Source organism: Microcaecilia unicolor, chromosome 1, assembly GCF_901765095.1.
Source record: "Microcaecilia unicolor chromosome 1, aMicUni1.1, whole genome shotgun sequence".
Taxonomy (NCBI): Eukaryota; Metazoa; Chordata; class Amphibia; order Gymnophiona; family Siphonopidae; genus Microcaecilia; species Microcaecilia unicolor.
In genome coordinates this window covers 261941327-261958304 of record NC_044031.1, presented here as the reverse complement: position 1 = coordinate 261958304, position 16978 = coordinate 261941327, and the positions used below count along the sequence as shown (strand labels likewise).

Below are 16978 nucleotides of genomic sequence, written 5' to 3'. Positions count from 1 at the left end.
GTAGTATTAACCAGCACACTCTTCAATTAGAAGCAATTGCAAAGCCTGAGGGATTCACCTTACTTTTAAATAAAAATCTTCAATTGTTTAGGGTCAAAGAACATATAAATATTACTTTCAAACTTAATACAGCATTTACAGGAAAACTGAAGGAAAATGCCAGCTCCCGCAGCTTCTTCTTCTGAGCACAAAGCCAAAAGACCTTACATATCACTTGAGTTGGCCAGGAAAAATAAAGTCTTTGGCCCATAAACAGATTATCACATTGTCATAAATAAAGTCACTACCAATTATGATAAGGCTCTAGGGCAAATGTAATAATCAGGGTCACATGGGAGATAACTTGTTGAAAATCTTCCGAAAAATTAGTTAGGTCCATACTATCTGCTGACAAATCCAGTTATTCATTTCCTTCTCCATGCAGACCCTCAGATGTTTTTTTTGTTACATTTGTACCCCGTGCTTTCCCACTCATGGCAGGCTCAATGCAGCTTACATGGGGCAATGGAGGGTTAAGTGACTTTCCCAGAGTCACAAGGAGCTGCCTGTGCCTGAAGTGGGAATCGAACTCAGTTCCTCAGGACCAAAGTCCACCACCCTAACCACTAGGCCACTGTACCATCCAGAGGAACCCGTAAGACTTCACGCAGATATCTCTTCACCATACCAATAGGCGATATTAAAGGAGACATAGGAAAGCCAGTCAGTCTCAAATTCAAATGTCTCATTTGATTTTCTAAGGCTTCTAATTTAAAATGAATAGTATTCTTTAATCAATGCTGTTGTACATGACTGAAATTCACCTAGTTTTGTTCAAAATGACCCAAATGGACAGTCAGGTTACCCAAACCTTTCTTATTGCTTGACACTTGCATTTGTAAAATGTCAAACGTCTCATAAAATTAGTCCAATCTGTTAAGGACCTTTCCATCTTGCCAATGGCTGCAATCACTTCTTTGAAATCTGAGCCTGATGACTCGGGTCCCATGGTCTTAATAAGAGAGACGGTTACAGTACCTGGTGCCAAACTAGTTATGGAAACCTCTACACCATCACTATCCTAAGAAGAGACCAAGATACTGATAGAATCATTCATAGCAGCTATGCTTTCTGCAGGAACTTGCTCCATCCGATACTGTTTCCGTCAGGCTTTTGCCACACGCTCACCTTCAGGTTATGGAGGAGTGCTTTGGAACTCTGGGGTGAAGGAGAAATCATCTACCTCCACCAGTGCAAGTTCTCCAGAACAATGCATCATCTCTGTAGTCAATCCCTCCAGCGTGGGTATCACAAACAGGTCAATGGTCTGTTGACTCGGGTGGGCTGATGCTCCATCCGCAGTGGGAAGGTACATACTTTGCCTTTCCATTTCCCCATCAGGACACAGTCCATCAGCAACTCACACAGCTGTGGAGCTCACACTGTGTGTGAGTGCTCCCGATGGCATCTTGGCTGCTCCCCATCAAACCTTTTCTGTTGTATGGAGCTTTTTAGCTCCAATCTTTACCCTCTTCTAGAAGTTTTCTCTGTAGCTGGTTTTGCTCTCCTAAGCAACATGTTTTAAAGATCTTGTCTATTATAGAACTAAAGCACTCATCTCAAGAGTTTTATTTTATTTATTTTTGTAACTTTTGCTTTAAAGCAATTTTAGCATATTTTAGTCTAATATAAGCTAGCTGTTGGTGCCTGAGGAAAAACTTTACCATGTTGTATTTGTTCATAGGACAAAGGTTCAGTGCTCTGTTGCTGGCATTTTGGTGGATTAGAGCAGCGATTCTCATGAGATAAGCAATGGTTAACCAAGGCTGTAGTGGAGGTATGTAGGACCGGTATGGCTGCACAAGGAGCAAAGAAGTTTTATCAACCTGGTACCTTGTGGCTTGCAGTCTCAGTAGTCTACTAAAGGGTTCCTTCCTCATCATCCTTGTCTGTTCTGTCTATGATGGCATCAATATGGATCAACTTGTTGCAGTCCTAGAAGAATACCAATTCCCTCTTAGGAGCATGAGGTGATTCCTAATGTGTACTTTTACATGGTGGAAGATTTTATAAGAGGCTTTTTATGTAAATACGGCAGAGTATACACTTGAAAAATCCTTCAAAATCCTGAGTGGTGTAGAACGGGTATTCTAGATCCGCACACAACTCAAAGGGGGTGTGGCCATAGGAGGGGCATGGATGGGTCAGGGGTGTTCACTAAAGATGCACAGTAGTATTACTGAATACCGGGGATATGCGCCTAAATTATGTGCCAAGATTTACACCAGGTTTCAGTTGGTGTAAATCTTCATGCCCAAAGTATAGTGCAAAAATTGCCTCTAACCTCTATTCTAAAAATAACACTGAACTTGGAGCACCGTTTATAGAACAGTGCTCTGCACTGATTTTTTTAGTGCCATCGTTTTCATGCCATATACTGAATCTAGTCCTTTCTGGCTCAGTAGCACTACATACACACTAACAGCTTCAAGTGATGCCTGCTCTTTTTTAATGTGCTCTTCTATAAAATGGCTCCAGCCATATGTGCTACCAGATTCAGATGCTATACATATTTTATAAAATGCTTCACATTCAGTGAAATACCACCACAATTTTGCCTATCCTGCCTGCCCAATTCAGGTGGTGAGGCAGACTGCTGTAAGCTCTTCACTGCTTGCAGTCTATACTGCCACTTCAAGGGTTTTACAGTTCTTTAGGTTTCCCAGAGACATGTGCAGATAACACTCAGACAGTTATTATAGGTAATAAAACGACAGCTTTTATTTGCATACTGGAAAATCTCAGTATACAAATGTGGTGTAAGCTCAGCTGCCATGAACCAAGGATTACAGGAACATATAAGAATAGCAAATCCAACAATCTTTCCTGTCCATCTTTGGAGCTCTGCCTAGCTGCAGAGCTTCCTTTGCATAAGAAAGGCCAGCAGTCCCAGTTTCCACTTGTCCTCTGGCAATGGATCCCTGAGGTCCCAGTTGCCATATAGACTTCCACAGTTCTAGCCCACCCAAAGGAGGTTTGCTATGAATTTTCTACCTCCTGGATTTCCAGTCTGGAAGCCTCTGCCGGTGTAGATAACTGTCTTCTCTTCCAATACTGTGTACTGGGTGATCATCATCACGGCCTTCAATTCAGAAAACTGGCTCAGCCCACCAGTGCCTTGTAGACAAGGGTCGGTTTTCTTTGCTGGTTGAAAAGCTGCAGCACGTGGTTTTCTTTGGTAGCTGTTGCAGAGCTGTCTGTAGGCCCACTTGTATCTTGCAGCTCTGAAAATAATCCTTCAGATGGTACGGCCTCTATACAGAATGTATTTTGTGGTTCTAGGCCCATGTGGCAGGGTTTAGTGAAGGTAACAACTGCTGTCATACCTTCTTGTAACTATAACAGGTCTTCACCCTGTAGCTGCGCCATCATTAATGTTTGGTTCTGGGCAACGTCTGTCTTGGTCTCTAGGCCTGTGCCCCATGCCTATCTTGCTATGGGTATGCCTGTCTTCACTTGAATTAGTTGGCTGACACTGCCAAATACTTGGTCGCACCAGAGGCACTGTCTTTTAGCTTTATGTTTTTTGATTCAAAAGGTTGTGTAAAATCATCGTGGCTTAGAGTCTGATACTGTATGATAGGTTCTTTTGTATCAGCAAAGTCTCTTTCCTGCTCAGACTGCCGTCGAAAGACAGCCATTTCTTTCAGAACATCCTTGCTGGGCACAGATCACACTGAATTTTGATAAAAATTTAGAGCAGATCGATTGATGTTCATCTGCAATAATTCTCTGACCATCTCTCTTATTTCTCTGTGTCCCCCTGGCAAGAGATACTGTTTTACATGACATCTTACAGTCTGCTTAATGGGACAAACTTCTTGCATGTGTTTGTCAGGACCAAGGGGCGAGGAAGGGGAGGTAAGAAGAAGGAAGGAGGAGATATCGGGTCCATGGTAATCATGGGGGGGTTGTTTTTATTTTTTTTTTACCGTGGGAGCAAGTCTTTTTACCTCTCCTGTGGGGTAGTAAAACATTTTGCTCCCCCAATTTTTTTTTTTTTTTAACCATGGGTCCCCTTCCCTGAACCATTCTCTACCCACACTACATCTTGCTGGTCATACTAAGTAAGCAAGTGATTGAATTGGAGCACTGAGCTGGAGATATTCTTTCTGCTATTAATAATAATGTTGGCAGCCTTGCTGACATTCAGAAGCATACTTAGCTTCTTTCACAGACACTATTAAACAGTCTTGTTACTGCAGTAATGCATAGAGATACTGAGAATGAATTAGGCATAGCCTAGAAAGAGACAAAAAACAATTATTATTTAATTCACCATTGCACTATGCACCGAAAACTGGTAAAAACATAATCATGCCAGATTTATTTTATAATAAAATCTCGCAGAATTAAGCAACCCCAAGAATAGTTATGTCCCTTTGCTGTGGAAACATGCCGACATTACTTCCTATCTCAAAAAAATTGTGTCTATAAAATTGTAGGGAGGTTTGTTTTAACACTTCAGAAAGTAAACACTGTACTGTCTATAATAGTAGTCAAGGCCTCTGCTTTCCTGCAGCATCTCAAGGCTAGTTTCTATGGCAAATGTTAGAAAATTCACATCTGCTTAAATTTACACGTAGATTAAATATATCTTCCCACCGTTTCTTACATCTTTCAGGAACATTCTTTCAGCCTCTTAAAGGTCTTATCTTTTCTCATCCCTACCTGATTTCTGTTTCCAGCTGTTGCTGCACTGACACATTACTGCCTACTACTACTACTACTACTACTATTTAGCATTTCTATAGCGCTACAAGAGCTTACTGCCTCCCTCTTACCATTGGGCAGTTTCCTCTGTGATCCCACTAGCCCTGCAGGGGAGCAGTTGTAGCTATGCCAGCCAGAGGAAAGATGCAGTGGCTGCTGCCTGGCCAGCCTCTCTGGCCGAGGATAAAAGACACAGTAAAAAGTGGGAGGGAGCAAGCAAAGGTAGTAAGAAGGGACAAGCAGATGTAATACCCAGTGCTTTTTTTTGTGCCGGTACCTTTTTTTAGGTCCGAAGTTGTGCTGGAGCCGGCTCTCCAACGTTGTGCTGGAGCCGGCTCTCCTCCCTCCCTCCCTCCCCTGAGCTAGCCTGGAGTCCCTCCGTGCCGCCAGGCGACCCTTCTGCCACCCGACCCGGCCGTTACCTGACCCAGCATTTAAAAAAAATCTACAAGCGGTGGTGCGGTGCCTCGCATCTGAGTAAAACAAGAAAAAATTGCTTCGTCGACCGGACCTTCCCTCACTGTGTCCCGCCCTCTGATGTAACTTCTGCAAGGGCGGGACACAGTGAGGGAAGGCCGGCCGACGAAGCGATTTTTCTTCTTTTACTCAGACGCGAGGCACCGCTCCGCCGCTTCATAGTTTTTTTTTTAATGCTGAGTCAGGTGCCGGCCGGGTCGGGTGGCAGAAGAGGGTCGTCTGGCGGCAGGTGGGGACTGGGTCGGGGAGGGGGGCTCAGATGGCTCAGGTGGCTGGAGGGAGGGGGAGCAGGGGAACGAGGAGAGTCACTGGACATGGGTGGAGGGCAGGGGGGACGGGGGGTGCTGGACATAGGTAGAGGGCAGAGGGGACAGGAGGGTCGCTGGACATGGGTGGATGGAGGGGAGGGGGTTTCTGGACATAGGTGGATGGCAGGGGAGGGCAGGAAGGACAGGAGGGTCGCTGGACATGGGTGGATGGAGGGGAGGGGGTTTCTGGACATAGATGGATGGCAGGGGGGACAGGAGGGTCACTGGACATGGGTGGATGGAGGGGAGGGGGTTTCTGGACATAGGTGGATGGCAGGGGAGGGCAGAGGGGACAGGAGGGTCGCTGGACATGGGTGGATGGAGGGGAGGGCAGGGGGCAGAGGAGGGTTGCTTGCTGGACATGGGTGGATTGGAGGAGAGGGAAGGGAGAGAGAAGAAATGCTGAACATGGGTGGATGGAGGGCAGGGCAGGGGAGAGGAGGGCTGCTAGACATGGGTGGATGGAGGAGAGAGAAGAAATGCTGGGCATGGATGGAGGGGAGGGAAGAGAGAGGAAGGAGATGAGATGAGGGAAAAGGAAGAGAGGAGAAAAACTGCACATGGATGGAGAAAATAGGCAGAAGCTGGATCCACTGGACAGTCAAGTCTGCGGAGGACCCAGCTTTTACTTATGGATATAGAGCAAGAAATGAAGAAGAAAGGAGGAAAGTAAAGAAATAAATGGAAAGGAAGCCCTGGAAACGGAGTTAAGAGGACAGATAGCAGCAGAATCAGATACTGGGCCAGCATGATCAGAAAAAGAAAGTCACCAGACAACAAAGGTAGAAAAAAATCATTTTATTTTCATTTTAGTGTCTGGAATATGTCCAATTTGAGAATTTACATCTGCTGTCTTATTTTGCACTGGGTATACTGGAGCTGTAACAGTTTACAGAAATTATTTATAATGAAAAAAATCGCATTATTTGTTTCTTCTGTACTAGTATAATATTTTCAATGATGTCTGTTTATGTGCGCTATGGCTGGTATAAGGGGTGTGGCTAGTGTGGGTGTCGCTACAATATGGGCGGAGTCATATGTGGTGACTCCACCCACAGAGAGTACCGGCACCTTTTTTTCTACAAAAAAAAGCACTGGTAATATCCCATGGTATGGGTATTACTAAGTTTATGTGTGATAGAACTTTCCAGAGACCATGGGGAGAGGAAGGTCCCTGCCAGAGGGCTGGATTGGTGGGATGTACCTAGGTGGGAAGAAGCCCAGCCCAAGGCAGAATGGTATTGAAATAGGTTGCAGAAAGTGTATCCCTGTAGAGAGTGACAGCAGGAGTTTAATAAAAGAAGCTGTAAGGAGGTACACGAGATCTTTGGTTGCCTATATCCCCGGGAGCATTGGGGGACCCTGGAGTGATGGAATAAATACAAGCTGACTAAAGGAGCAATTGCTGCCCCTATAATTGGCAACTGGAGAGGGTGTGAGAGCTTCAGGTGGACAAGGGGAGTCCAGCCTGGAAACAGGACCAGGACAGGGAAAGCATGTGCAAGGACAGAGTGTAGTCCAATGTGCACTGCTGGAAGAAAGACAGCCTAGAGGGTCTGTGCCTGAAAGTAACAAATTGGAGTCAGGAGTAATAAAGCAGCTTTGGATTTATTGCTGACACAAAAGGTTGGTTAAAAGGACAGGAGGTGTTGTAAATATGTACAGCAGACTTCCTATCTGAATAAGAGAGAACCGAGAGCATTGCTAATGATCTTGAATGGGACTGTAAATATGAGAAGAGTTGACATGTTTATTTGTCAGTTGCGGCAGTTAAAGTAAAGCTGTGTTGCATTCTATAAAACTTCTGGAGTGCAGCGTTATCGTTGGCAAGAGAGTGAAAGCAGGTGTTCTGGATGGAGTAAAGTGATAACCCCGAGTTTTACCCACTCCCAGCTCGACTGCAGGTGATATAGGATTTGAGTGCGGTGTCAGAGTGATCCCTTATGAAACTGTGACTGTAGATAGCGAGAGAAAATAAATGATGTTTTTTTTCCCTGTGACCAAGGTCAGGACTGGAGCTAGCCTGAAAAAGGGGCGATACCTGAGTTACACAGAGGTGGGCAGTAACGAAGTTACAATTAACCTGTACTTTTGTACATATTAACAAAGTACAAATTTAGAAAGTATTAAAAAGAAAATAAAAAAGTATTTTCCATACTTCTGTTTCTCCCTCTGTACAGACAATATCAGATCTGACTTGCAGCTGCTTGGGCCCGAACTTCCAGAACAGCTGAGTTAGGACCTGAAGTCCGGGCCCAATCAGATGCAAGCCAGTGTCTAACATCACTTGGAAACCCTAGTCCCGCCCCCCTCAGTATGAGTGGCCAAGGAAGCGTACCATCAGCCTCTTACCCACCCAGAGCCCTCCAAGGTGGCCCCTGCTCCTGCCTCCTCCAAATTTAGCAACAGACTAGTGCGGCTGCACTGATGTTGCCAAGGTTGCGGTTTTCCCGCGCAATTGGGCGGCTTTCCGCAACCTGCTGTGGGAAATTTTTGACTGTTGCGGGTTGCGGTGGGCTTGGTTAGTGACGTCAGGGGCGGGGTTAGTGACGTGGGCGGAGTTGGTGATGTCGGGGGTGGAGCTGATGACGGCGGGGGCGGGGTTTTGTGTGGGAAATTTTGTTTTCAATCTGGCAAGGCTTGAAATGAGGAGGACTCAGAAGAAGCAGTACTTATACACTGAAGTTGTCATGTGCACATTGTTCATCGAAGACCTGCACCTGCAGCCTGACCGAGTTGCCTATAACCCCTCTATTAGTTCTGTTCATTTATCTCCAGCTGCCAGGGCTGCAGGATCTGGTGCAGCTCCTAGGCAGAGATGGGCTGGCACTGCTCTGCAAGTCTGCTATCAGTTTGCAGGGAAAACCTCCCCAGAGCTAATCTTTCTCAGCCCGGGCTGATATAGCCTCACATTGTCTGATACACACACATGGTTCCAGCAGCATCAGAGGTCACCTAACTACTGGTGCATGTGTGTGGGAACCTCCACAAGCAGCTGAGTGAATTTTCCAGAGACTTCCACATACAGCCAGGAAGTAGTAGTGCTGCTTTCCCACTGCCTGCGACAGTAGCATTAATCATTGCTAAAACTAGTAGTCAGTTACCTCTTAGACTCAGAGTCTTCACTATGTCTGCTCTGCACTCCACATCAATACCGGGCCAGGTGTATTATTTTTAGCTACAGCAAGCTAAGCAATCAACCCATCATTGAGCTGACCGGAGAGCTGACCGGATATTGCAGATATAATTCCCTGGCTTGTCTGACCTCTTTAGGGGTTGCAGAGGTGGGGAGGGAAAGCAGTGGGCACCGGTGCCTTGTCACCTTGTTCTCTCGGATAGGGTTTCCTTTTCCCATTCCTAGTCCTTCCCTTTCTCGCTGGTTTCCCACACGGAAGCCTATCATGGAGGTGATTAAAAGACAAAACATTTATCTCTACTTCAGGAAGCAGGTGAAAGCTTGGCTCTTCAACCAAGCCTTTAATGGAAGAAGTAACTAACTTGTTAGTCTCACTCACACACACAAGGATTGATTCGGCCTGCACATACTGCAGCGGGACATGTTTATCCACTCCTGCCCTAGCTGAGATGATATTTAACCATCTCTCTGACCTCATGTTAAACTTTCTTCAAATCAGTCACTTTACTTTCTAATTCTTCCTACTTTCTTACTCATCTATATGTTACAACTTTGCCTTACCCTTCACTACCAATTATAATGTTCTAGTACATATTGAGGCATATTTTCAAAGCACTTAGCCTCCCAAAGTTCCATAGAAACCTATGGAACTTAGCCTCCCAAAGTGCTTTGAAAATATGCCTCATTGTGTTGTTATTGCAAGTAGTATACCATGCCATACTTTGTATTGTTGTTCGAATATTTTTACTGCTGTAATTGCCTATTGCTCATGTTTGATCTATTCTTACTGTACACGGCCTTGAGTGAATTCCTTCAAAAATGCGGTAAATAAATCCTAATAAATTTACAAATATAAAATTAATCTACATTTAAAAATGCTATGTGTGCAGCTACTAAAAATTTTATAGTGGCAATCATTTGAAAATGTAAAACATAAAACTCTCTCCTCCACCCTCTCACAAATAAATATAACAAGCTTGTTAAAAAGGTACTTAATTTGGGGGTCACGTGAGGCTGAGTGAAGACACTTGCGGGAAGAGCTCCCAGCTGAATTTACTAACCGACTATTACTACCTTCATATCGCCATACCTTTTGATTTAAGAATACAATACCAGCATAGGACATTTTCAGTTGGCATTGTTTGTTCAGAATAAGAATACTTCAGGTTAATTTGTTTTCTGTTCTGGGTCTGGAGTGATGGGATGTATGATCGATCTAATATGCTGATTTATGGCTAGGTTCTCAATATTGGATTGCCTTTTTTAACTTGGGTTTTCATTTTTCTGCAATTCCCCTCCCTCCCACCCTCATTGATGTGAGAAGTACCGTTGTGCCCTTTTTCTCTTTCTGATTTCTATAATTTGTTTGTTACTGGCTTATAATTTTCTAGTTGTAAATTCTCTGAAAATGTGTAAAGAAAAAAAGAAGTTGCAGCCTGCTGGACAGACCCACACTGATGATATTAATCTCCTTTACCATGGTATTAAATTTCATGTTTAGAGCTGGGATCTGCATAGTGGTACTTTATAAAGCATGTAATTGAGGTGACAGGTGTGCAAACGTGTCTCATCCATATTCATTAGGGATATCCTGAAAACCTGACTAGCTGGTGGTCCCCCAGGACAGACTTGAGAACCACTGCTGTAAGGAAGCAGCTGCAAAATAGAGAGGAATTTCTTTTTAGAAAATATTGATTGGATGAAGCACATCTGCTCTTTTTCTAGTAGAATGTAAAAAAGGTTGCTGTCAGGTCAAGTAAGAATCTAAGGGGTCCTTTTATTAAGGTGCACTGAAAAATGGCCTGCGGTAGTGTAGGCTCGTGTTTTAGGTGCGTGCAGATCCATTTTTCAGCGCGCCTGCAAAAAATGCCTTTTTAAAATTTTTGCCGAAAATGAACGTACGGCAGAATAAAAATTGGTGCACTTCCATTTTGGATCTGAGACCTTACCGCAAGCCATTGACTTAGCGGTAATGTCTCAAGCATTAACTGGCTACGTGCGTTTAATGCCACTTGGTGCGCGTAGTGGATGCGCGCCAGAAAATAAAAATTATTTTTCAAGCCCATGCCAAAAATGAAATTACTGCAAGAGCCACACGGTAGCAGGGTGGTAACTCCAGATTGGCTTGCGTTGGGTGCACGTAGACGCTTACGCAACTTAGTAAAAGGGCCCTAAGTAAATTTGCATATATGGCACTTATAGAAACTGTGAATAATAGGAACATAATATAGTTACAGGGTAGGATTGCCATGCTTTGCTTTGGTATGTAGTATTTTTTTCACTACAGGGTAATTTTATAACAAGACGGAAGGCCAAAAAAATACCTATTTTATAAAGGTAACATAGATGCCTGTGTGTCCTTATAGAATAGGCTTCCAGGACTAGCCACAGTAGCATGCAAATGCCCATGCGCAAATATACACCTGATTCAAAACACCATGCTAAAATTAATAACTTTTGCTAAAACTTTGGATCACATAACATTGTTGCTGATAGAGGAATATTGGCTGCCTATAACACCTAGGATTCTCGACAACATTTTGGTCCTTGACACTATCCAGCATTCTATCTTTTGTGTCACAAGTCCCTCTCTATGGAATAGCTTACCTTCTTACCCCAGACAGGAATCATCTCTTACAAGATTTAAAAGGGACCTTTACCACAATTTTATTCGGTCTGCCAGATAAAGACTGATCCTAAATTAACTGGCAGACTTTACTGTCTTATGATTGCTGTTGCCTTTCAAGACATTTTGAAAGGATGGAAGAATGCATTAATTAATTTATTAATTTATTAGGATTTATTTCCACCTTTTTGAAGGAATTCATTCTGCTGAATGTTACTTTTTGGTGGAATTTGATTTGTTTGATCTAGAAGTTTGAAGCAATACAGCAGAGCATACTGGTTGTTTTTCAAAATGTTGTGCTATTTGGGCTTGGGCTTCTCTTTGATGCTATATGGGACTTATAGACTAGTATCTTGCTCTCTGGGTGGTCCTCATTGTAGATGTTGTTAAAATGAGTGGGAGGTTTCACCGTCTGGCATTGTTTTGAGGGAATTGCCTTTTGGTTGTTTGTTGTTTACTGGTTTAAAATAATAACTTTGTGAACTTAGGTCTTTTTGAAAAAGTTTATGACGATTAATATGGCCTTTTTTTTACCTCATATCTCAGCTTGGTATCTTAAAGGTGTGAGAATTTTGGAACCAGTTCTCTAAACTCCTCCTCCTCTCTGGATGTAATTTGTAATCTTAACTCTTATCATAGAAAAGGCAACGGCGAAAGTTAGAAGGATACTTGGTTGATTAGGGAGAGGAACGGCTAGTAGGAAGAAGGAGGTGATGATGCCTCTGTATAAGACTCCGGAGAGACCTCATTTAGAATATTATGTAGAATTCTGGAGACCACACCTTCAAAAAGATATAAACAGGATGGAGTCAGTCCAAAGGGCAGCTACTAAAATGGTCAGTGGTCTTCATCATAAAATGTATGGGGACAGACTTAAAGATCTCAATATATATATGCTTTGGAAGAAAGGCGGGAGATAAAGACATTTAAATACCGCTGTGGCATAAATGCACAGGAGGCGAGGTTCTTTCAATTGAAAGGAAGCTCTGGAAAGAAGGGGCATAGGATGAAGATGAAAGGGAATAGACTAGAAGTAACCTGAGGAAATATTTTGTCATGGAAAGAGTGGTGAATTCATGGAATGACCTCCTACTGGAAACAGTGTAGATGAAAACAGCATCTGAATTTAAGAGAGCTTGGGACAAGTACATAGGCTCAATGAATATTCATGAGAGATTTGCATGTACTGCCTCCACTACATGCCAGTGTCTCTCATGAATATTCATTGTGGATATCCTGAAAACCTGAGTGGCTGGGGTGTCTCCAGGACTAGGTTTGGGAACCACTGCCATATGGTCTTTATCTGCTTACATTGTTCTCTGTTTCTGTATATTTATTTTTCATTTATTTACAAAGGTTTGATATACCACCAGTGGCTAAAACAGTAGCTTTTAAGTGGTTTACATCATTAAGGCAGAAAGAGGAACCAAAAAAGAAAAGAAAAGGAGAGAGGGAGAAAAAGAGGGGATATAGGTGGAAGCAGAGGAAAAGAGAAGAGAAGAGTGTGGAGAAAGCTATTCACTTGCCTCAAAGATATGTTGAAAAAGCCAAGTTATAATGAGTGTTTTGAACTTAGTGTAAGATGCTTCTTGCCTAATGTCTGGTGGAAGGGATTTCCAGAGTTTCTGACCTAGATAACCAAAGGCTGTGCTGAGAGATGGCCATCCATTCTAGGAAGTGGGGGGAGGGGGACAGGGAGAGGGTTGATGAAGGCATGCTTGTTATGAGAAATTAAAGTGTGGGAGAGGATGTAAGGAATTAAGGGCCCTGTTTACTAAGGCGCGTTAGCATTTTTAACATACCTACAATTATCATGTGCACTAACCTTGTAGGTGCCTATAGGGGAACTGTAGGTACATACACAGTTAACGCGTGTACATGGTTAATGCGCGTTAAAAAAGCTAACGCGCCTGTAACGTGGCTTAGTAAACAGGGCCCTAAGAGAGTAGTAATGTAGTCTGGGGTGGAGGGTAAATGACCTTTATAAGCTAGCATTAGAATCTTGTTTTTTGTACTTAATCCTTTTATTATATAATTTGTTTATTATACCTGTGAATGTTGTCTTTTTATACTATTGTAACTTATCATAGGTCCAACTACTACTGTTTCTGCCCTATTATTTTAATTTACTATTGTAGTTGCAAACTCTGAGATGCTGCACTAAATCAGCGATATATCAAGACGAATAAGAAAGATATTTAGTAGATATTATTTGTGGTGTAGAGGGAGAAACCAGGAACCATCCCATTGCCCTCCAGAACTCCTATTACATTTATCTTTCTTGGGACTCAGTACTTCTTCAGTGCAAGTTTATCTCAGTGCATATCATGTGCATGTTGGAGGAGTTTCTCCGCATTCATTAATTTCCAAATTCATAAAAGATTTCTGGAATACAAAACTATCAATTGAAAAACCTCTGGTTTATTAGAACCCAAATGTTGCCTTGCTCAACTTATGAAATCCATGTTTGAACCTTTGGCCTCAGCATAGATAGTATTCCTCACCTGCAGGTATCATCTTTTTCTCACAGAGGGGCCCTTTTACTAAGGTGTGTAGGCGCCTACGCGCATCGAATTTGAACTACCACCTGGCTACTGCGTGCCCCGGGTGGTAATTCCATTTTTGACGCATGTCCAAAACACGCGATAGAATTTTCTACCGCATGGCACTTACCTGGCAGTAATCAGCAGTATACATGCACTGACGATTACTGCCCAGATAATGTGTGAGACCTTACATTCTCGTGCCGAAAATGGATGCACACTGGTTTTAATTTTGCCGCACGTCCATTTTCGGCCACAAAAATTTTGGGAAGAAAAATGGACCTGCGCACATCCAATATACTCGCCTACACCAGCGCAGGCCATTTTTCGGCACGCCTTAGTAAAATGGCCCCAGAGTGAATATTGGTCTTGTCCCACTGTGCCTTCTGATCTTCTTCAATGAAGTGCTGCTTCAGACTCACCTGAATTTTATATAATATAAATAATCTCAGCATTTCATATCACCCAGTCTATAGTGTGCCATATTTTCATCCCAAAACAGCATGCTGAAAAAAAGGAGTGAACCTGATCCATTCTACACTACAGAAGAGCTATAATATACCTTCTGGAGAGAACTTGACTTCATCACATGTCTACACAGGTGTTTGTCTCCTTTGACCTGAACAGAATAACAAATTAGACCAAGCAGTATATATATATAAACAGTCTGTCCAACTGGCTGATAGATTACGTAGGGCATTGTTACCACACATCTGTTTCAGGACATGGTGAAAACCTTCCAAGTCTTGAGTCACCGATCTTTGTTCAGCATCAGTGGAAGAGATTTGCTGAGTGGCCTTTGATTCATTGCTGTCTGGAGAACACATCCAGGAAGATCATTGGTTTTGGTCATATCACTGCAATGACTTCAGTACCTAATTGACTCAGTCCCTGCTTCATCTGAGACACCCCACCGGCTTTCTAACAAAAATGGTAAGACAGATAGCCATGGGATTTCCCCGACTAATTTCACCCTGTTTGACAACAGGATAAACCTTAGACATATTCCCGACTGTCCCCCTTGGGAAGTTGACCTTTAAACTTTGCAATGGACTGGAAGAATCACGAAGGCAAAAAAACACATGTGGGAACACCCTTGCATGCTCAGAAAGATGTCTGTCTATCTGAGCTCTGGGAGACCAACATCTATGTCAATGCTGCCCGTATCTATGGAGAACCTCCATTGCAGTTAAGCAACTGAACTTTACAGGGTGTAAGTTTGATTTTCTTAGTTTTCATTTGAAACCTTCGTAATTGTATTTTTAATACAGTAAAGAATGAAGAACCAGGCCCTTTCTTATTAAAGTAAATGGTAGTCTAAAGTGTTTTCTGCATTGCTCTTACAAAGTGACATTTTTTTCCATTCTTATTTTTAACCATGGTTTATTGTCATATTCACAAGTTCTAACCAGATGAGGTGAGTGGTCCTGGAATTTATTCTTTGTTAGTGGATTTTTAACTTGGATACATTCAACATAGCCTCTTCCGTTTCGGCATAACATATGAGCAGCTAGAGTACATGTGAGGCGTTCTGTCCAAGGATTTCTGTTTGTACCATGAGCAGCAGGTTGCCACATACCTTTTACCAGTCATAAAATTTTCTATTGAGCATTCTGTCTGTTAATCATTAATCAGTGGTTGTGTAAGCTGAAAAATAGCAAATCAGTACCTTACTGGGCCTTTCTCCTCCTGTTTTCTTCCAGGTGTCCTTCACTTGCTGGAGCACGGAGAGGAATACGTGTTCACATTGCCTAGTGCCTACGCACGCTCCATACTCACCGTCCCATGGGTGGAGCTTGGAGGCAAAGTCAGTATTAACTGTGCCAAGACTGGCTACTCAGCCACTGTCACATTCCACACTAAACCTTTTTATGGAGGAAAAGTCCACAGGTATATGGATTCTTATATATTCATTATTATTCATAAATAATTGAAACAAAATAAAATGAGTGTTTTAGGTATGGCATTTGCTGTACAGCAGACCATACATTATACAACTATTCTGTTCTAGGGTAGTGGGTACTCATATAATCTTTGGATCAACATTTTTCTTCCTCGTAGTGTTGAAAAAGGAGAAAGGGCTATTTACTCCTATTACTAAACATTTACATAGTGCTACCACATGTACAGCACTGTACAGAGATCTTTAAGTGACATTCCCTGCTTTATTCATCTTATAATGTAGTCAATCTAGATACACAAAGCAAGAAGTATCTGAGATAAAATCAGTAAGGCCATGACAGTTGAACTAGATCTTCTCCTCAATAGGTTTTTCACAGTGAATGTTGTGTATATGCTTTCACAGTCCAGGGTGGTATACCCCGAGAGTCAACATTATCTCCTTTATTAATGTTTATATGTGTCTAGTTGGAGGTATTAATAGGGCATTGGGCATGACTGTTTTTTGTGAGCTGAAAGGGTGGCAAAAAGGGCTGCCATGCTAACCCAATTACTGCCGGATTACCGCCGTGCAAGCCATTCCTGGAGTTTTCTTTTCTCCCTGGAAATGGCGTTTGCTCGGGCAGTACTACCGCCGGTGGCCGTGTTGGGCTAGCAGTAGTCCTGAAAGAGCGAGCAGTAAGCCAATGTTGGGCATTCTGCCGCTTTGTAAAAGGGCCCCTGAATGTTTCAAAATTGTTGGAGACATCTTTAAAAGAAGATTCAGAAAGACTAACTTTGCTAGTTTCTTTTGTATTTGAACAGGTTTGAATGCTGTAATGAGATTATTTTAAAGGAACTCCCAAGCTCTTTTTTGTGGTAGAAAGGTTTGGATTTCCCCCAGTGTGACTTAGTCAACACAGGAACGTAGGGGATTTGTTTCTGGCTATGAGACAGGAAATATTGGTCTTGGGAGCTTCCTTTCTGTTGGCATATCCGTGTAAATGTTTAGTTAAATATGTTGGATTGAAATACACCTTCTTTTCTCCTGAACAATTGAGGGCTTTCATAGACTTAAAGAAGATCACAACCTGAGGAGCCCACTTAAGACAATGTAATATCTGAGCAGGGTTTAAATTACACTAAGTATTACTTATATTTTCTTTGTTTTCCCCTAGTGATATAAGCTCCTACTTTTTCTTTGTTCACTATCTCCATCTTTGTGGTCTAAGAAGGATATTTGGAAACTTCTTTATGT

At 42.6% G+C, this 16978-nt stretch overlaps 1 protein-coding gene across 2 annotated transcripts in view; it reads left to right on the top strand.

Moving 5' to 3' along the window:
• The window catches only part of OSBPL10 (oxysterol binding protein like 10), a 407162-nt gene that overhangs the window by 374470 nt on the left and 15714 nt on the right, over positions 1-16978 (top strand). For both annotated transcript variants that reach the window (XM_030205974.1, XM_030205965.1), the window contains one exon: positions 15546-15732. In XM_030205974.1, coding sequence (XP_030061834.1) covers positions 15546-15732 — 187 coding nt within the window. The remainder of the gene's footprint in view (positions 1-15545; positions 15733-16978) is intronic.